This window comes from Anguilla rostrata, chromosome 1, assembly GCF_018555375.3.
Source record: "Anguilla rostrata isolate EN2019 chromosome 1, ASM1855537v3, whole genome shotgun sequence".
NCBI lineage: Eukaryota > Metazoa > Chordata > Actinopteri > Anguilliformes > Anguillidae > Anguilla > Anguilla rostrata.
Genome location: NC_057933.1, coordinates 79,447,374 through 79,468,824, shown reverse-complemented (window position 1 = coordinate 79,468,824; position 21,451 = coordinate 79,447,374). Strand labels below are relative to the sequence as shown.

General features: G+C 49.7%; 1 protein-coding gene across 1 annotated transcript; it reads left to right on the top strand.

Moving 5' to 3' along the window:
* Window positions 1–19,491, top strand: laptm4a (lysosomal protein transmembrane 4 alpha). The gene is made up of 7 exons (XM_064303326.1): window positions 1–222; window positions 5,909–6,029; window positions 10,855–10,931; window positions 13,520–13,642; window positions 14,241–14,336; window positions 17,846–17,944; window positions 18,549–19,491. Exons 1-7 carry the CDS (start codon window positions 97–99, stop codon window positions 18,621–18,623), a joined length of 717 nt encoding a protein of 238 aa, XP_064159396.1. The 5' UTR covers window positions 1–96; the 3' UTR covers window positions 18,624–19,491.
* The last annotated feature ends 1,960 nt before the right edge of the window (window positions 19,492–21,451 follow it).

The following is a 21,451-nucleotide window of genomic DNA, read 5'->3' as shown; positions in this document are numbered from 1 at the left end:
TCTAGTTTGCGTCAGTCGCTAGTGCAGAAGCCTTCGTTGTGCTGTTTGGTGTGGGAGGTGTTTGCATTGGGTTCTTCGGGCATTTTCTGGCCAGCAATGTTTCTCCCTCAGATAGAGGACAATATGCATTTTAAACCGAGTCGAGACAGATTCTACACTACCAGATGTTGTGGATGTTGCCATGTTAGAACTGGGACCATCATTCTCGGAACATGGTACATGGTAAGTAGCTAGATGGCTAACACGTACTTGCTAGCGCTTGCTACATGCTAGTTAGCCCGTTTCCTATGTAGCTGGCAGAAGCTCATCATCCAAGGTTAGTTAGCCAAAAATAACGTTACCACGTACAGTTTGGTGTGTTCGCTGTCTGGTTTCTGTGGCATGTTGTTATGAATTTGCAGATCACCAGATGACTATTTTCAATTTTTTGTTTCGTTTGGATGCACACGCTAGCTGGGCAACGTTGGTATTTAACCTTCGCTGCTGCTGGTGTGCAGTCTTTGCGGACGTCAGCCAGCTTGTGGACCGATAGCAAATGTAAAACGTTAGCTGGCAGTTTAATAGATAGCTAACGAGCACTATTCTGGTTAGCATTCTAGCAAAGTGTGTGGCTTTTGTTGACAGTATGTGAATTCGCGAAATGCGCATTTGGTCACCGCATTTTGATGACTGTTTAGCGGTTTTATCCTTGAAACAGGCTAGCGAAAGCTCTATGGTTTTAAAGTAAGGCTAACTAGACCAGTTAGCTACTGCGAGGTCTTTAACGCATACTTGCTAGTTGGCTTGGTAGGTCATTGATTTCATGTAACTACAGTCAAATGTGAGAAGACTTTTTATCGTAAATAACATTTAGCACAACTGCAAACTAAGGAAATTGCTGTTGTTGTTTTACAATGGCCACATCAGCTGATTAGCTGGCCTTTTTGTTTAGGTGTAGTTAGCTAGCTAGATTTTCTCAGATTTTCCAGTATGGACGTCATTTTGGTGTCTCGGTTTACTAGCTAGTAGTGTACAGCATGCTCCCCATTTAACCGTGTGTGTAGTCGCATTGGATAATTAGTCTATATTGAGTAATTACTTTGGTACAGTATCAATTTTTAACAGTTATAGACTTCGATTTTAGACTTATAATGCTCTATCTGCAGAAGTCTCTGCTTTCAGACGTAGCTGTAGTTTTAAAGTTCAGTACCAGGCATTGCATTGTGATGTTTTGTTTTCATGATGGTTTTAAAAAAAAAGAAAAAAAAACCTCGTGTAAAGCAAAGGGACACGGCAGGCCATTCCTGTGTCAATTCAGTTTTGTCAGAAATGTCACTTAGACGCCTGTAGTTCTGGCGTTTTATTTATTTTATTTATCCAAGCGAAGGATTGTCCCGACATCTGCAGTGGACGGCAGTAACGAAAATACGAGTGTTGGCCTCGGTTCTGTCGTTTCAAACATTTATTTCGGCTGTGAGCCGCGCGGTTGTTTGGGAACTTCGAGTGCCCACCGCAAAATGTGATGCAGCGATTCCAGCCACCTCATCAATTTTATGACCGAGAATCTTGCATTCCGTCTCAGTGCGAAGCAATAACTTCTAGGACTATTTACTGGACTGTCTTTCCCCTGATTTATTTTCCATACCAGTATGCAGATTTACAGCGTCCCCGTGCGAACAAAATACGCCTGTTTCCGTTCTTTAAATGACTGCAGCTATTAAAAAAACGAGCAACACTCGTATTTCCGTGAGTTACTTATACAGAATCAGCATGCTTGGGGTGAACAGTTTGTTGTGGTTTCCGGTGTTAATTTTTGAATAATGTTGACATAACGCACGTCGGTTTTCGTAACTGAGTATTTATTTGTTTCTGTTTTTTTTAAAGGGCTGTGCATGCCGTGTGTTTTTTGTCAGCCTCGTTTTGCCTACTGGCACTTTTCATTCTCTCTATTATGTAAGGACGTTTGATGAAGCCGTTATGCTCCCCGCATTGTGAATTTCTTTGAATAGAGTCATTTTGTTTCCGAGGGGGGGCTTGGGGGAAGGGGGGTTCTGTAACGGAAAGAACTGCTTTTTCCCCTCCAAATTACAGTACAATTGCAGCACCCTTTCAGGCGGTATAGAGTATGCTGCTATTTTGGTTCTGGAAAAGCAAAAGAAAAAAAAGCTTAAATTATTATTGAACTATGGTTCAAAATATTGAGAATATTTCATTAGAATGGGACATAATTTTTATACAGTGAGTGAGAGAGATCATTTTTGATCATCATCGTTGCATCATTGCAATTCTTGTTAATTGACCCAAAAAATACGAAAGATCCAGTTGTATTCTTTCTAATGAATATTTCTGAAATGGGAATCAAAGTACTGTACATAATTTTTAAAAAAGTGATTCATTGATATTCATTAGCCTGCCTGGAAGTGCGAGTGAACGAAAGATATCTTCGCAGCCATAATATATGATTGAGGGAGAAGTCAGGCTTTTACCCAAATCTTGAGTATCGGGAGCCGCGGATTATTTAGGTTATAATTTGTTTGTGCAGAACTCGCGCTTGAAATGGTTAAGCTGCGTTTAACAGTTATATTTAAGGTAAGGTAGTGGATTCCTTTTATCCAAGGTGGGGCGGCGGTAGTGTAGACTGAAGTAAGGCACCTCATTTTCATCTGTGGATGTCTCGCCTTTTCTGCGATTTAATACACGTGTGACTGCGCCTGAGCACGAACAGAGTGAGTTAGGAAAATAATACATCTAATCGGAAGACTTATGTGTTTTTACCGAACAGAATGACAGCATCGCAAGCAATTTTATAAATGTTGTTGTTGTTACTATTATTATTATTATTATTATTATTATTATTATTATAATTTCGCTGTTAAAAGCGCCGTTAATTCACAATTAATGGCGTGGAACACAGGAGGAGAAAGCGGTGGTTGTGTACCGCCAAACGCCGTTGGGATGCAAATTAAGCGCCTTTGAGTAATGAAGAAAACTGTTGTTGTTCAGCACGCCCTCGTCCTCAGTCCGTTCGCAGTCGAGAGGGAACACAAGGAAGCCATTTAAGCCCTCGAGATTTACGGAAGTGCTGATGCAAGGATCCCTTAATTCACTCCCTGCTTTTCGGTCTTAAAGCAACGGTAAAAGTCAAAACGGATTCGTTCGTTCTTGCCTTACTGGTTAGTGGGCGTGTAGATATGCAGAACACACGGTTATCGGGAGCAGAGAATCCTCTATTTTCAGTTACGCTGCCGTCTGAACTTTAAATCTGTCGCTCCCGTGAGTTTCTGCACGTTAGCTTGATTTCAGGCGCTGCAGCTGCTGGCAAGCATTTTCAGTAGCGTGTGTATGAGCTCTGTAAGCATATTGGTGTACTTGTCCTGGACCAGATTCACTGGAGGATGAATTTAATTTCCTTATAAGGGCAATGAGCTTGCTGGCCGAAACGGTTGAAACACTGGCAAAACAAAAAGAATATCTGGTGCAGAGAATTTCTCTTTGGTCAGTAAGTCTGTGGCAGAGTGTCCCCATAGCATTGCCTACCCCTCGGAAAGGTGGGGCAATGGTTAGGGAACTGGGCTCATGACCTGAAGGTTGCAGGTTTGATTCCCAGTGCCGTTGTGGACCCTTGATCCAGATGCGCAGCTGGGTTTGTTGTGTGAAGATGAGGAAGTTGTGTAAGTCGCTTTAGTTACGAGCGTCTGCTGAATACCCGTGAGGTGACGTAATCCAAACGCAGCTCCTGGAAATGCTGATTTCCGGAATGAAATTACCGAGAAACTCCAGGCTTTAGGGAGGCCTGCATCGCCCCAGTTGTGCAGCAGAGCGGATTTATTCCTCAGGTTTAGCCGGTGGTTAATCTGAGCCCGGTGCTGATTGACTGGCCTGGTGTTTAAGCTCTGAGGCTAAGACCATAAAGCGCGCACGCCCAGACTTATCGGCTGAAGAGCCTTTCCACCTGACTGGACGTGGTCAGCCTGTCCCCGAGGCCGCCTAGCTCAGGAGGTAAGAGCGGTTGTCAGGCAGTCGGAGGGTTGCCGGTTCGATCCCCCCTGCCCTGGGCGTGTCGAAGTGTCCCTGAGCAAGACACCTAACCCCTACGAGCTGATTGGTATCTTGCACGGGAGCCTTTCACCGTTGGTGTGTGAGTGTGTGTGAATGGGCGAATGAATGGGCGAATGAGAGGCATCAATTGTAAAGCGCTTTGGATAAAAGCGCTAGCCTATATAAATGCAGTCCATTTACCATTTACCAGAAGAGCGTTTCCACCTGACGGGACGCGGTCAGCCTGTTCCGCCTTGTCCAAATTTAACGCTCCACTGCACCGAACGGCCGGTGCGAGCCAAACTTCCTGAGTAATGCCGTGCGGCAGTCCAGGGGGAACCCTGCCGCGGAGGGGAGTCTGTGGGGCTGCCCACCCAGGTCTGCAGGGGCAAGGCCACCAGACTGTGTGCGGAGGTGAAATATTAGGCTGAATATCAGTCCGTGTGCTTTTCTTCCTGTTGGAAATGGGCTCTGGGGAACTCAACAGACTGCAGACAAGTCCAGGTTAAAACCTAGTATATGGCTGGACCTAACACACGTGATCCGGCCGACCAATGGTGTGACTTCATAACTCGGCCGACCAGTGGTGTAACTTCATCACTCAGTCACTCAGTCACAGACGTTCGCGTTTGTAGGGCTGGCCCCGCTGTTGCGGTCCAGCCAATAAAGGATTTTGGGGTTTATTAGGAATGGAGGAGGTTGACCATGGAGCCCGGTTGCTGGGAGGTTGTAGCCCCCCGGGCCGGTTGGCTGGTGATTTCAGCTTGTCATCAGCAGTCAGTCTGGACTCAGGAAACCAGGTGAATGGCTACTGAGGTTAATCAGCAACTTTAACCGATGGAACCGACAGAATTTGTTCTACGAAAACCTGCCGGCACTGCTGCCCTCTAGGAGTAGTTTTGAGAACCCCTGCAGTCTAAGTTAACAGAAATGACACGCGGTTTGTGTCGTTTGGGTTCCCTGAAACTGGTTTCTTCACATTCAGATCATGTTTTTACAGTTGTTTTTTAAGCAACTGAAACCGATAAATGCTCCCAAATGAACATTTCATACGGAGGGTGAAATCCTGAGTCTTGGACCAAAAAAAACCCCCCAAAAAAACAAAACTTTAAAATTAGTCACCCTCCTGACATGGCGTAGCATTCAGGTACAAAGGGTAGTGAAGTCATGGCACTAGGTTGCCAGGCAACATGACTAACAAGACTGCTGACAGCTGCGTTTTGGTAATGGAATGGCAATGTCAGTCATGTGATTTGGGGATTATTTGTGTGTGTGTGTGTGTGTGACTGGTCGGAGAGCACTCCCACTCAGCCTGGTATGATGGGGACATGCCCATATAGTTAATGTAGTGCCTTTTACTGCAGAGCTAAGCTAATGCTAAGTGAAAGCACACACCCTCTCCTTTGCTTTTCAGGATGTGTGCAAACTGTTTTTCTTTTTTTTCTTTCTTCTTTTCTTTTTTGGGTGTTTATTAATGATTGGCATGCTGTCCCTGACGGGACGGGACGGGACGGGACGGGGCAGGGCAGGACGGGGCTGGTTGTAGCCTTTGGGTAGGCGTGGGCCTGCGTTCAGATTGAAGCTCTTTGAAGTGGAGCTGACGCCTGGCGTGAGGACAGCAGGCGGCGGAGACGGCTTCTGACAGGAGGGATTGATGAGCAGATAACAGGCTGCCGGGCTGGGAGGGTAACGCTGCTGTCTGTCCCATTAAAGAACAGACCTCCGGACGGACCATAGAAGTCTTTCCAGAGCACTCACACCTCGGGCTCCCCACAGCAGGTTATATACGCGTGGAGGTGCTAAGTTTGGTGCTTGCTTTGTTTTGGAATCAGTCTCACTCTCTCGTGTTCTCTCTCCCTCTCTCTCTCTCCCTCTCCCCCCCCCCCCCCAGGTGGTGAACCTGTTGATGGGGATCCTCCTGACGGTGGCTGTAACTCACCCAGATAACGTGCCCACGGTGGATCTGCAGTATGAGGTCATCGAGCACTACTTCGCCTCCGACCGCATGGCAGGTACGGCCCGCTGGACGCCCGGTCCTCCGCTCGGCTTTCAGAGAGAGAGAGTGTGTGTGTGTGTGTGTGTGCGTGTGTGTGTGCGCGCGTGTACGTGTGTGCGCACGTGTGCATGTGTGTGTGCGCACGTGTGCATGTGTGTGTGTGTGCACGTGTGTGTGTGTGTGTGTGCGCGCACGCGTGTGTGTGTGTGTGTGTGTGTGCGCACATTAGTGTGTGTGTGTGTGTGTGTGCGTGAGTGTGTGTCAGGGTCGTGGTTCTGTGGAAGAAACCGGGCCTCGCTCCAAGGCCAGGATTCACCAAACCCCTGTCCTTACCATGGACTCACATGGCACTTCATTGTCCCAGTTTGGGGGAGTTTGGCTATTGCCAAAACAAACTCGCCCTCGCTGTGTTTGTGGTGGAAATGTAAGTCAGAGTTAAGGACTGGTGCTGGTTGAACCCAGGCATGGGACTCCGTGCGACGCCGTCTGCTGGCTGTTGTCTCTCTCCGCCCACAAGCTTTGCACATGGAACCGACTTGTTTGATTTTCACGTGGGCCTCTGATTCGTTCGCACCGGACGATGAGGAGCGCTAGATTCGCCGGCCGCGGTGCCAGAAATGTATTTCGGTTTTATGTCGTCTTGGTATTATTTTGCTCAGGTGACCGAAAGGGAGTTTTTTTTTTTTTTTTTTCGCCCAGCGAAACACGGATTTAAAAAAAGTTCTGGCTAATCGGTACGGTGGGATTCCAGGAACACGGTTTCCTGGCTGTGATTTTGGCGGGGGGGGGGGGAATGGGTACAGCGTCTGATTGGCGGTTTTCCTTCCGTTCTGGCGTCTTTACCAGAGTAAATCTTTTCCCTCCCGGAAACATTAGCCAGCAGCTGAAGGCCCGCTCTTGCTGGGGGTGAACAGCAAGGCATTGTCTCGCGCTGAGATTTGTCCTAATCCTGGAGAAAGTAATCCGAAACAGCAAAATGGAGGCTTTCACTTTCTCGCTGGCGCGTGCTGAAACTGCGTGGGTGCGGCTGAGAGTGTTCTGGCGTGTCGCGCGTGAGGGGGGGGGGGTGCGGTTTTGGGCAGTCCTCCAGCGTCGTCCCGCGGAGCGTTAGCGCTCGGCGGCGCGCCGCGCGTTTCCGCGCGCGCCCGTAAGCGATCCCTGGCAGCCCGAGCGGTTTACCCTCACGCACCAGGCTTGCGCCACTGCGATAAACCTGACGAGAGAAAGGGAACTCCAGAGCGATAGAGCCCACTTTCCCACCCTGACCTGTAAATGCATTGTTCTTAAAAGTTGGGCGGGTCTGTCGCTGTGTCAGCCCAGCGAAGGCAGGTGTGAAGTGGACTGTTGTACAGAGGGTGTGTGTGTGGAATAGAGGAGAAGGTGTGTATGTGTGTGTGTGTGGAATAGGGGAGAGGGTGTGTGTGTGGAATAGAGGAGAAGGTGTGTATGTGTGTGTGTGTGGAATAGGGGAGAGGGTGTGTATGTGTGGAATAGAGGAGAAGGTGTGTGTGTGTGTGGAATAGGGGAGAGGGTGTGTGTGTGTGGAATAGAGGAGAAGGTGTGTGTGTGTGTGTGTGTGTGTGTGTGTGTGTGTGTGGAATAGGGGAGAGGGTGTGTGTGGAACAGGGGAGAGGGCATGTGTTAAATACAAAACATTTCCACTGGCCCCTCTTTGAGAATTCGACCCGTGTATAAACCAGACTGCTGTGGGCACACACTGGCACAGTAAGCTCTGTTCCTGGTCTGTAAAGACACTGTGTTCCGATTTCCAGGTCTGCCCAAAAAGTGAGCGTCCTTTCGACGCGTGAAGTCGGCCCTGGCCTGGGCGGTTCACGCTGACGCAGAGGTACTCTGGGTAATGCGGTCTTTCGGGCGGAGTCGCGGCCGGCTTGTGCTGACGCAGAGGTACTCTGGGTAATGCGGTCTTTCGGGCGGAGCCGCAGCCGGCTTGCGCTGACGCAGAGGTACTCTGGGTAATGCGGTCTTTCGGGCGGAGCCGCAGCCGGCTTGCGCTGACGCAGAGGTACTCTGGGTAATGCGGTCTTTCGGGGCGGAGCCGCAACCGGTTTGCGCTGACGCAGAGGTACTCTGGGTAATGCGGTCTTTCGGGGCGGAGCCGCAGCCGGTTTGCGCTGACTCAGAGGTACTCTGGGTAATGCGGTCTTTCGGGCGGAGCCGCAGCCGGTTCGCGCTGACTCAGAGGTACTCTGGGTAATGCGGTCTTTCGGGGCGGAGCCGCGCCGGTTTGCGCTGACGCAGAGGTACTCTGGGTAATGCGGTCTTTCGGGCGGAGCCGCAGCCGGCTTGCGCTGACGCAGAGGTACTCTGGGTAATGCGGTCTTTTGGGCGGAGCCGCAGCCGGTTTGCGCTGACGCAGAGGTACTCTGGGTAATGCGGTCTTTCGGGGCGGAGCCGCGGCCGGTAACGTGCAGCCGCAGAGCGTTGGGAGACGGGCTCGGGAAGGGGAGGGAGGACGTCGGCATTGTTTATGCCTGTAGCCGCGGCGCCAGGGGCTTTTGGGGGTGCCGCGGTGAGAGAGGGCGCTCGGCGGATCGATGGGACCCCACGGCCCGGTTAATTAGGGGCCTGCGCGGGGGGCTTCCAGGAAAGGGCCCGGGTCGTGCCGCGGCCGCCGGGGGGGGCTCCCCCACCGGGCGCTATTTTATCGTCGGGCTGATTGAGCGGCGATTCGGCGGGGGCCCCAGTGTGCCCTGGAGGCCGTCCAGCAGCCAATGAATAACTGCTGTGATGCGGTGGGGGGGGGGGGGGGGGGTCGGCCTGCGCGTTTGTGAATAACGGCCAGCGCTCCGGCCTGCCTGTAAACAACAGAACCAAGGACAAAGACGTGGAACGGCCTTGAAAGCTCTCTGTACGCGTTTCTGTTTTCGTTATCGTTTTATTTTTAGTTTTTTTTTTTTAGTTTTTTGGGTGGGGACTCCTTTGAGTGTTGGTCCCATTGTTTTGCAATCCAGAAGGTTCCACCCTGGCTCTGTGTTGCATTAGAGTAGAATTTTTTTTTGATGTGTTTTGTTGCTGTAGGCCCGGCTGGTGCCCACGAGCATCTCCGTGTTGGTTGCTAGCCATCTCCGCCGGTCCCTGTCTGCCTACATTACCCAGCTCACAATGCCTGATTAGAATGTTCATAACTCAACATTCTAATGCTGATGTCACAATCACTATTGGTAACTGAAAGCGATGGAGTTCTAGAACACTGACATGGAATTCAAACCTACTCTTCGAAAGGGTTAAACTTAGCTGAAGGGAAGTAGGCCATTTTCGTTTGTTTTGTTTTTTTAAGTTCCTTAAATGATGCATAGCATGGCTTGGCTTTCGTTTGCACAGGCTCCTCTGAACAAATGGTGAGGAAAACAAACGCCTCTGTCTGAGAAACTGAGGGAATGGCAGCCTAGGTGCATTTACTGGATGGATTGGCCTGCTCAGTCTTATTGAGTCCTCCTGACTGTGAAAATGTGCACAGCCTCTCTCTTTATATCTGAATTTGGTGGGCATGCTGTTTGTGCTTTCTTTGCCTGGGGGTGGGGGTGGGGGTGCGCCAAATTGGGCATTGCTGAATGCTGTTTAATTCTGAGTATTCTCCTGTGTATGGGGGAGGGGGGGGGGGTGGACATTAAAGCATCAATATAGCCCTGGCAGTGCCTCGTAATAAGCCCGTCATTTCACCAAACGAGAGCATTTCAGCCCGTTTGAAATGAACTGCAGCTCAACTACCCCTTGAGTGTTAATTATTTGACAGTACTGCTGATTTAGCGAGAGCTACGTTTCAATGAAACTGAGGTGTGGCCTCAGAAAGACAGCTGGTGCATTCATTCGCTTATTGTGAGGCAAATGGGGGAAGAAAGCATAGCCAAAAGCTACTTTCCAACACCTGGCCCCACTGTTGCTATTCAGTATTATACCGCATGTACACGCACTAGGCTGAACAATACATACTAATGAACTAAGGTAATCTGTCAATCTGTCCTCTAACCTGCTTATTTCTGGTCAGGGTCGTGGGGGGGGGGGGGCAGGGGGAAGGGGAAGGGGAAGGGGAAGGGGCTGGAGCCTATCCCAGCATGCATTGGGTGAGAGGCAGGTATACACCCTGGACAGGTTGCCAATCAATTGCACGGCTCTCACATACGCATGCTTGCGGGAAATTTAGAGTCTCCAGTTAGCCAGTTGGGCTGTGGACACGGGGAGAATAAACCAGCCCCCACCCTGCGATTCGAAATGAGGCCCTCCTTCCTGTGAGGCGCCAGTTCCAGCCAGAAATGATGTCATTTAGAACAGAAAAAAAATGAATGAAAGCAAATGTTTCAAAACTAGTGAAAGGAAAACCAGGTGTACCCGTGGAGGTCACTAGGGGGCGCTGTTTTGAGTTGCTAGAGGCTGAACGGTCCCGGGTCAGGTGCTGGTGGTGATTATGACCACTGAGAACACCGGGTGCTGCTGCCAGTTTGTACCTGCTTTGGTCACATGACTATAAGGCAATCCATGTGTGTGTACTGTGGTGGATTCTGGGATATTGTGTACAGTGTCTCTCCTTTAGACCCCGTTATCCTCGTAGTTTAGTTTGTTGGTGCAGTCTAGCATCTGCTGGCAGCTGTAGCAACAACAGTGTTTGGTTTTCTCTCAGACCTTACTGATTGGGTTTTAAGTATGAGTATGAGTGTGAAAATATGTATTTGAAAATGTAAATAAAATCACCTGAATTTGACACTTTATAAATTGTAAGCTGCAGGAACCAATTTTTCATACGAAGACCGACTTTTGACTGTATTTGTTTGACTTTTCTTCTTTGAGAAGAGTGATGTCATTTTTTCTCTCTCTCTCCCTTCCAGAAAACGCCTGCGTGGGATTCGCCATCTCCTTGCTGATGTTCACCATCAGCGCCATGATGGTGTACGGAGCCATTACAGTAAGTGGCGGCTCCGCCTTGTTTCCTCGGCAACCTGACGCTGCATAGCGGTGACAGCCCGTCTCCCTCCCTCCCTCTGCCCCCCCCCTTCCCCCCGGCAGCGGGGGCTGGCTACCCAAAGCGCCAGACTGCGAAAAAAAAAAAGTTCCGCGCCACATTTCCTTCGCCCTGTAAAACAAGCCCGGCTCAGTCCCTACCGTTAATGGCGGGACCGCTGCCCGTGGTTTTTATTTATTTTTTTATTTTCGTCAACGCTTGCTGAGCGAACGTCGTTTTTGGCGGCTCGGCTGTGTGGCCGCGCGCGGAGGACCCGCGCGGAGAGGAATGTGTTTTGTTTTTTTTTTTTCAAACTGCCGTTTTACGTTCAGGTTGAGGGGTTCAGCTCGGGCTCCCGCACACAGCAGCTTGGGCAGCTAACCGTGACATTTTCACTGATTTTATCGAAACCTGTTAACGGATAACACCTGTCATTTTCATTTTTTCAGTATCGTCACCGTGTCCTATGAAAAGAAAAAAACTGATAATGTTCCTGTCCAGCTCTCAATGAATTTGGCCTACAAACAAATCATAGTTCGTCTAGCCAACAACGATATACCGGAAGTCATAGAACTACATCGCTGTCCAAAGAAAAGTATTAAAACATGCTTTGGTCAGCATAATTTACCATTACGAGAACCTAGCCTTTGTACGTTTTCCTGAAATTCCTTTATAAAGTGACAACGATTGCTTTTTCTGCATGTGGAAAATAGTTTTCCGTGGCACTCAAACACTGAAAACAGTCACCTTTGTAAATTTGGTAAAGACTACACTGGCCATGTTTTTTTTATGGTAATAGGTTGCGGTTTCTGAAATTGAAAATATATCTTTCTGAGCTGCGTTTAATGAATTCAGCGCGTGACTGAAATTAATGGCTTTCCTGGTTGAACTCTGAATGGGGTGGGGCAATGTGGAAAAGTACTGAGAGTTGGACAGAAAACATTTTGGTATTTTCACGGGCTATGTTGACGATACTGAAAAAAATTACAGTTGCCCTTTTTTGTTGCTCTTTTAACTAGCAGTGTACCCGAGTGTGCTTTTCTCCACCTGGGAATCAAACCTGCAACCTCTATAGTTACAAGCCCGGCTCACTGTCCATGACATCATGCTTCTGCTGTACTCACTGCAGGTGGTGCCTGCACCCGAGGCCTGTCCTGAACCCGCACGCTTCTGTGGGCATCGCTAATTGACCGGCGTTTGCCCTGTGTAGTGACTCTCCGGTCTAACCCCTCCCCCCCTCGCCGTGCCTGTTTCATGTAACGGCACGCAAATGGACTTTGTCCCTCTGGCTTGAGCAGGTTGCTGACGCTTTGCTTTGTGTACAGAGTCTTATTTGCGCAGGATGGAGGGACCGTGGTTCTGGCAGAGCTTGTTCTTTTTAAAAGAAATTTTTTATTTTTATAATATTTTTTTAAGGCTGGTAGTTCTCGTAACCGTGGCAATGGCATCAAAGGGAATGACTGATCTGGGACGAGCCGCCCTCGTCCTCATTTCCCCCCCGATGCTAAACCCTGCTCACCGGATCATTTCCACCGCCTGTCTGGCACCATGTGACCTCAGGCCCTTGTGCCAGTTGTTTATATATTTAAATATAATGAGCTGTGGTCTTGGGTTATAATTATTTTATTTGTTTAATCAGTTACCTGACCACAGCTCAGCTCTCCGGTGGGTTGGTCTGCTCACAGTGCTGACTGCTTCTTTTTGTTGAACAGCCGTACGAGAAGAGATTGCCAAACAGGTGCGATGTTTATTTGTGTGTAGCTGATTGTAGTAGCTAACTAGCATCTAATAGTCCTATATTAATGTTAGCTCCCGGTATTAGTTGTGTATGAATTAGATCTGTTACATTTGGTAGAGAACATGCTCAGTGTATTCCCAGCTAATGGCTTTGTTTAGAATGTATTCTAGAGAGAGTGAAGTGTCAGATGAAAAATAAAAGTATTCAAGCACAGCACACCACAGTTTGAGCTGGCTTTCTGGCTGCACATACATTTGGTGGCCTTTTTCTCTGGGTAGAAAGCTTTGTGCTGCTTTACTGGTCTCTCTAGCTGTAGTTTATGCAGTGCCGCTCCTCAGATGCTGATCTCTGATAATCCCATAGCTCGTTTTTTAAAATTTATTTCACACTGATTTGATGGCGACAGGCTGATATTAACAGAGGGGGCGTGGTTTAAACTAACGCACCAGACCGTGACGTCTGTCCCTCCGCTGAGCGCCTGTCTGTCGAAGGGATATTTTGCGCGCACGGTATACCGACGGATTCACGGCGAAAAGAGGCGTGGTGCGTCCGGCCCGGTTCTGAGGGGTGGGAAGGGGGGAGGAGGGGGAACACCTGTACGCTGGATTACCGGCTTCTCAAGCGCAAAGCTGCGGAAGACCTCTGCGGGTGGAAATGATGTCGGTAACGTTAAAAAACTTTAAAAACGTGCGTTTGGAGCGTGGAGTGCCGTGTGCAGGTGTTCCTCGTTTCCCAGAACCCCCTGAGAGAAAGCGGGCTCGCAGGTTTCAGTTTTCTTATTTTGTGACGGTTTTGTTGGGTCTCTCCCCCGCAGCACCGCGACGGCTGGCTCATCCCCTTCTTCTGCTACCAGCTCTTCGACTTCGCCCTCAGCTGCCTGGTGGCCATCAGCTCCCTCACCTACCTGCCCAGGATCAAGGACTACCTGGACCAGCTGGTCAGTGGCCCCGCCCCTCCCCGACTGCGTCGCATTTCACCCGGCTCCGAGCGGATGAGCTTGCTTTGCCTGTCAGAGAAGTGTTGCATGGGGGGGGCGGGGGGGGGCGTGGAATGTGAACCACACCGAAATGCTCAATTAGCCAGCTGCACTGGGCTAACGAATGAGCTTGGGAATATTAATTAGAGGGGAAATGTAGCTGAAAATATCCTCTCTGGGATTATTGTTACGTGTGTAGGCTAATGGCTCTCACTGCGCCCGTATGCTAGCCTGGCTTTGGGCTCGTCCTGTTTCAGCTCTGGAAATGGGAAAAAAATAAAGAAAAGAAGCCAATAGTGTTCTGTCATTATTTTTCACTTAATGAATCGAATTCCAGTTCATTTCCGGGAACTAAATGGCATTGGCTGCATTGCTGGTGATAGTTTCAGTCTCGGCGTGTGTGCGTTAGTCAGTCAGTGTGTCAGGAAGTAAGGCAGCCAGCCAGCCGGCCAGCCAGCTAGCCAGTCATTCAGTCATCTGGCCAGCCAGCCAGTCAGTCAGCCAATCAGGGCGCATTTCTTGCGTGACTGACGCAAAGCTCTCTGCTCTGTCCTCTCAGCCCGATTTTCCCTACAAGGACAACCTCCTCTCCCTGGACTCCAGCTGCCTGCTGCTCATCGTCCTCATCTTCTTCGCTTTCCTCATCTTCCTCAAGGTAAGGCCCTCGCTCTCAACCCCCCCCCCCCAGTGCTGGTCCAGGCATGCAATCCCACACCGTGGCCTTGTATTATACAATCACATAAGCGTTGCTACGGCAAGCTTCGTGGTTTCGTACGGATGTCTGCTGCGTGAATTTATCGTTGGTATTCCGCTTGCAGGCCGGCATGCTAACTGGCATTTAGTGCTTCAGTGAAGCTGCTCATGCTCTCGCTGGCCGGCTAATGTTGTTAGCCAGGTCTGGCAGCTGTTAATAACGCTCTGCTGGACACTCTTATGTCCCCTCGCAATGGATAAGAGCGTCTGATAAATGACTGCAATCCCAAGTGACCCAGCTTCACAGCTCTGGAGCAGCGCTGCAGTTAGAATGCAATGCAGTTAGAACAGTCTTCCTGTAGAATTGCTTTGTCAGTCTTCACTTTGTACTTGAGTCTCTATTCTATGTTTCTTATTATGTTTCTATCTAAAATTACAAAAAAAAATTTAGATAGAATTTTTTATTATATTGCTTTTTTATGCTCCATTTTACTATCTTGTCATTATTTTAGTAAATTCTAAATTCCCCTTGTCTTTGTTTAAAGACATACTATGCAGGATTTTTTAGCCTTGCTATGGCTATGTGTTTACAGTCTAAGAAGCCTCCTCCTCCAGCCCTTCAACCCTGCCCACTCACCCCCGAGTAGGCTACCCGACTTTGGCCCTCTAGCTAACTAACGTATCTAGCTGGATACGTTAAGATACTTACGGGTCCTGTAGAAAACAAGCCAGCTTCGCATTGCTTTTCAGCCTCAAGGCGAACCTCAGCTGACACCACTGAGGAAACGCAATGCCAAGGTTAGCTCTAGTTCTTGAGCGAGCCCTGCCGGCTTGTCTTTTTGCTTTGCTGCATCTGGGGTTCTTCCACCATTGCAGCAGCTAGCCCAAACCACCACCTCTCCCCACACAGCAAAGAGGACGGCATGCCCAAAAACGTCCCAAACACATTTTAGAATAGCAAATACAGGTGAAGGTGCACGAATTTGGCAAAAGTGCACGAAGACAGATATTGCCAGTGCCTCGTAGATGCCTTAGCGTGGTTATTTTATGATATTTTCAAGGTAAAAAAAATCCTGCATTTAAATTTAAATGCCTTCAAATCCGTCGCAGAGCTCTTATTCTGTGAAGCGTTTTGTGTCGTGCTGCTGAAGAGATAAGGGAACGAGAAACTTGCGAAACGCCTCAGCTAGCACCAGGGCTGATGCAAAGCAGAAGCGATTCTTGTAAAATGGAAATGAGTCCATATCGGTTTGGGGTACATTTCACGCTTCCCGTTTTTTAGGTAGAAACTGCTGGCTAATTAATATGAGCTGAGAAAGCTTGTAAACTTTTTTTCTTTTTTTTTTTTTGCATTCTTTTAAATGTGCTCTGAAGACTGAAGTTTTTTCATGCTCCTTTGTACAAGCTGAGGGAGAGGTAGACGTTTTTGCGTTTGCTCTATATGCACGCGGCACACCGAAACTGTGTTTGTGGCGTAGGGTCAGGGCGTAGAGTCAGGGCGTAGAGTCCGGGCGTAGGGTCCGGGCGTAGGGTCCGGCGGGGGTCGCGGTGGCGTAGGGTCAGGGCGTCAGGGTCGAGGCGCTAGGGTCCAGGGCGTAGGGTCGGGCGTAGGGTCGGGCGAGGGTCAGGCGAGGTCAGGCGAGGGTCCGGGCGTAGGGTCCGGGCGTAGGGTCCGGGCGTAGGGTCAGGGCGTAGGGTCAGGGCGTAGGTTCTGGACGTTTGTGGCGCAGCGCGCGCTGATCACACGCTGAGACGATGAGGCAGCGGCGCTAGTCTTCCTCGTCTGTAGTTCTGCGGCGTGTGCAGGGGGAGCGGAGCGTGTTCCCGATTGGCTCGTCTCCTCCGCCTCAGGCGGCTTCCAGATGGCGAGAGGCTGCAATTAGAAAACGCTCAGAGTGTGGAACCTTCTCTCCCTGTCATCCTTTCTTTCTTTTCATTTTTGTCTTTAAACGTGGCTGCGCTTTATGCGTTGCTGGGCAACCAAAGTACACCCCCCCCCACCACTTCATCTGCTGTTCAGAGGCCGCTCTGGTGTCTCTGGCGCTGCTCACCCAAATGCATGCTGGGAACTACTAACATGTATGGCTGGGCTGTCGCCATCGTTGTCAGGAGCTCGGTTTCTGTGGTCGGAAGGTTGTTGGTTCAAGTCCCAGTTGGCGTTCTGCTGTTCTCGCCCCTAGAACCGGCTGGTGAACGAACAGAACGGCCGCCAGCCCATACTGCTGAGGGCACTGGAACCTTTGTCCGCCGATAACTGAACTCATATATTTTCTCTCTGTTTAAAGGATATAAATAAATTCCTCTATGTAGGCCTATTTATATCGGTAGTGATAATTTACTGTAGAATGCGCGTTTATAGCAGGTTTAGGGAGTGTTCAGTGCAGAGCCGATGTGTTGGAGAAATGTTCACAGTGTGGTCAGTGTCACCATGAGGGAGTGTCAGCATTCTCTTTGTCTATGTTTTTTTTCAGCCTTCTGAGGCCATACATATGAAAAGCTTAAAAAAAAACTCAGAGACCTTGATATATTACAGCCAATCAGAAGCACAGCCATGCAGCTTCCATGTGATTGACAGAAGCACATCACATGATCAAATGGGAGCTGTTTGGCCTTGCTGCTGATTGGCTGTCACATCACTCCCAATTACAAGGATGTATGTTTTTTTTTTTCTTCTTTTTTTTGGGAAGCATTTCACATGAATTTTAGAGGTTCAGAGCCACGTTGGGTAGTATCCAAGAAAGAAAAAAACAAAGTAATTTTATATGCCTCATGGCAGTGAAGATTGTTCTTGAGTTCAAGAAATATTTTATAATTATTGTTATGGATGATCGCCCAAACCTAGGTTTGGTTTCGTTCATTTCGCTTAAATTCGACCTTCAGGCTGGAGCTGGAAAGTACCTTTATTTTTCTTGGAAGGAAAATAATGGACATGATGTCACTGGGAGCAGCCAGTGAGGGTGCCTGCCAGGCCTGTGATTGGTCACCACGGTGTGTCATTAAGGGAGCCCGGACTCACTTAGCTCCACCCACATGCCATTCCGTTGATTTAATGCTGTGATTTCAAAGTCCGGTCCTGGAGGACTGCTGACTCTGCTGGTTTTTGATGTCCTCCTGCGCATAACTGCTTAATTTAAGTCGGCGGTTGGCTGAAGTGTCTGCACACCTTGTTTTCGTTGGTCTACGTTGGCTGCAGATTGAAATTAAATCGCAGAAGCCAGCAGAGACTGCACCCCTTCAGGACTGGAGTTTGGCACTTCTAAATCAGCTGAAGGGTGTCTATTAGGCGTAATTCGGTGAGTTTGGGGAGGAGGCGGCTTCGTACAGGAAGTGGCACCTTATTGGCTGGCTCTCAGCCAATGAGTGAATGGGGATAAAGGCTGGAGCTGAGGCTGTACTGGCGTGGGAAAGGCCGCACTGCAGAATGACTGGCTGACTGTAGCCATACTGAGTGACTCTCTTCGCTTCCCCCAGGCCTACCTGATCAGCTGCGTGTGGAACTGCTACAAGTACATCAACAACAGGAACATGCCTGAGATCGCCGTCTACCCGTCCTTCGACACCCCCCCTCAGGTACCCCCCCCCCCCCCGCCCAACACAAGCTTCAGCTTGCGCAAGACAGACAACCACAGCCATGCACCATTATCTGATGCACACACACAACGCGCAGACACACGCACACATGCTCGCACACATACACACACACGCACACACGTACATATACGTACTTACTCACGCACACACATACATATATAGACTTACCACACACATCATGTACGTATACGTACTTACTCACGCACACACACACGCACGTACTACCAGCACACACCACATACAACACACCACACACACGCACACACATGTACATATACGTACTTACTCACGCACACACACACACACACACACAGTCAGTCAGCAGTACTGCAGGGTTTCTCTATCCCACCCCATAGTTAGTTGTTCGCTCAATGCCACAGATTGGCCGGAGGTTTAACTCACCTGGTGCCCCGGTTTAATTCTGCTGCCCTGCCGACACATTCTGAGTAAAATGGGGTTAAGTGCAGTTTAGACCATTTCTGGAGAGGTGTGTGAAAATTCCTGCTGTCACTCATTTTTAGAGCGTGCAGAACCGCGGTGTCACAAACACGCGCTGACCAATCCCCTGCTTGCTCCTCCGCAGTACGTCCTGCCCACCTACGAGATGGCCGTGAAGATGCCGGAGAAGGAGCCGCCGCCCCCCTACATGCCGGCGTAGAAGCCGACGCCCCCACGCGGCCTGTACATAGCCACGCCCCCCTGCCCGCCATTTTAACTTCGCTGCACCTTTCCGGGGGACCAGGACTTCCTGGGGCCTCCAGTAATCTTTTTTCGAAACCTCACATCCTGTAGAACTGAGGGAGGGAGGGAGAGAGTGAGCGACGGAGGGAGGGAGAGAGGGAGGGAGTGAGGGATGAAGGGAGGGAGGGATGGAGGGGGGTGTTGGATTAGGTGACCACGATTTTCAGACTTTTTTCTCCTCCCTTTCTTCTTTTCATCTCCATTTTTGATGTCTTAGTAAAAAAAAAAAAAAAAAACGATAATGTAACATCAACATTGCCTGAATGCTGATTATGAATCTATTTTTAGAGATCCATCCATCTTGTCAAGATGAATATTTATAGGTATTTAAAAGGAATCTCATAGACAATCTCTTTTTTGAAGCTTCGATATGATGGCCATTTTCTCTTCCCTGCCACCCCCCCCCCTTCATTTTGGCTTTTTATGGTTTTAAATGAGGCTGCTTTCTTTATTTTTACTGACGTGTGGTACCCTTATAAAAGGATTTCTCCTTTGCACTTCATCATATGTTTCATCATATGTGTTGAGCCTCTGTGTCTGTCCGTCCGTCCGTCTGTATGTACACGTGCCATGCTCGCCCCTTTTGCCCCCCGCCTTCCTGGGGTTTGCCCCCCCCCCCCCAAGCGAGCTGAAACAACACTGCTCCTCCATGCACCCAGGGGGCGCTGTGGGGTATGCCAGGGCTGTAAAGAATCAGTGGATGCATGCTTCTTTCTTTGATTGTGTTCTGTTCCTTGTGGAAAACAAAATGGCTTCAATAAATGTTTAGAAAAATTTGTAATCAATCTTGGTTCGAGTTGCACTTTTTTATTTCATTGTGTTTGCAATACTGCTTCTGTGTCTATTTCCATCTACTGTGAGAGGGAGTTTGATGTCCTGCTGTGAAGCGTTATAAAGCATTATAACCATTACCATGTAGTGCAGCATAGCAAATTGGTAGCGATTGAATGCAGCTGTAAAGGTACACTCTCACCCAAACCGTGCCCCAAAACTGCTGGATGGGCGGTGCTATGGAAATAATTTTGGCATATTTCATCAGATAGATGCCTCTGTGGGATCGGTACGGGGCCAAGCGACGTCGCCAGCCTACCACGCAACACTGCCGGCGCCTGATTGGATAGACACGCCAGCGGCCCTTAGTTTCGGCTCCCAATTTCGAACTGAACAACATGGCGGCCTGTTCGTGAAGGTTCTCTTATTCCACCTGTAAACTGTCCTCTAAAATGCGGTTCTGAAAGCGTTTGAGGCGAGAAAGAGGTGCAGTTGCGATTGTTCTGTTTCATCAGGGCCCATCTGACGGATCGTAGGACAGCGCAGCTGCTCGTAAGATTAGCGAGTTTCTTATCAATGAGACGGCACCGCTGCGAGACGCTGGCGGTCTGAAGATAAACGAAACGCATGGTCGTGGATGACGCCCAGCAGTCACGCACAGCCGCGCCGTCCACTTAGTTTGGCCATTGAGGTAAGGGAGGCGCGGAAGGCTAGACGTAGGTCAGCGTTATGCCATAGACGGAGGCGAGCCTGAGTCTGTGGTGAGCAATCCAGTCTGTGCTGTTCTGAGGAGGTGCCCGTCGTGGATCAAGCAAGCTATCACTGCTGCTCTACTGTGATGTCAGCAAGTTACATCGAATCAGTTTTGTGCTCAGCTGGAGTTCGCTCGCTGTAGGTTTCGTGCTCAGCCGTGTTAAGCATGAGAGAGGCCCCTGTCTTTGTGCTTTGGTAACAGCCCAGTTCTGCTCGTGCACGCACTACCTGCGACGCACATGGAGCTAAGCTGGTGAGGGTAATGCCCAGCGGTCAGAGAGGCCAGGGGCCCAGGGACGGGTGCCAGTGTCTCTTTGCTGGAATACAGGGCACAGAGTGTGCCAGAGGGGGAGGGGGAGCTGAGAGCTGGCCGTTAAAACCAGCAGGATGCGTTCGAAAGGCGCCCCCTGCGGGGCGAACCGTTTTTTGGCTGAAATATGGGACGGCCCTGCTGATCTGGGACTTGTGTTTGCCTGGCCCCCGGTTCTGTGGAAGGAGGTAGGTGGGGTGGCGGGGGAGGGGGGGGGGGTGGAGGGTGACGAAGCTAAACTGAGTCTGCAGTGAAGCTGCTGACGTTCTGTATGTGCTGCAGAGCCTCTGTCCAATCAGAGACAGGCTGGGGTGGGGTGTGTGTCTGTGTGTGTGGTGGGGGGGGGGGGGGCAGGCAGCAGACAGATGGATGCTGGGATTATCCTCTGTGTGGGACATCCTGCGGCGGTGCTGACATCATAGCTTTTTTAACAAACCATCACATACTCGCATGCACACACACTCTCTCAAACACACATACTCACACACACACCCACACACGTGTGCGCACACACACGCACACATACACAGACACTCACACACACGTATGCACACACACACTCACACAAACACCAACACACGTGAGCACACACATACACACACACACACTCACACGCATGCGTGCGCACACACACACACACGCACTCACATACACACACACACACTCACACGTATGCACACACACACTCACACAAACACCAACACACATGCGCACACACACACACACACTCACACGCATGCGCGCGCACACACACACACTGGAACACCTCTGCTGTACTGAGGGGATATTGGGTATTTCAGATGCTGTAGTTGTGGGGTGGGGGCTGTGGAAGGGGGGGGGGGGGGGTGCTGGTGCTGTGGATGGGTCCTACTTCCTGCCAGCAGATAATAACAGAAATAAAATCATGGCTT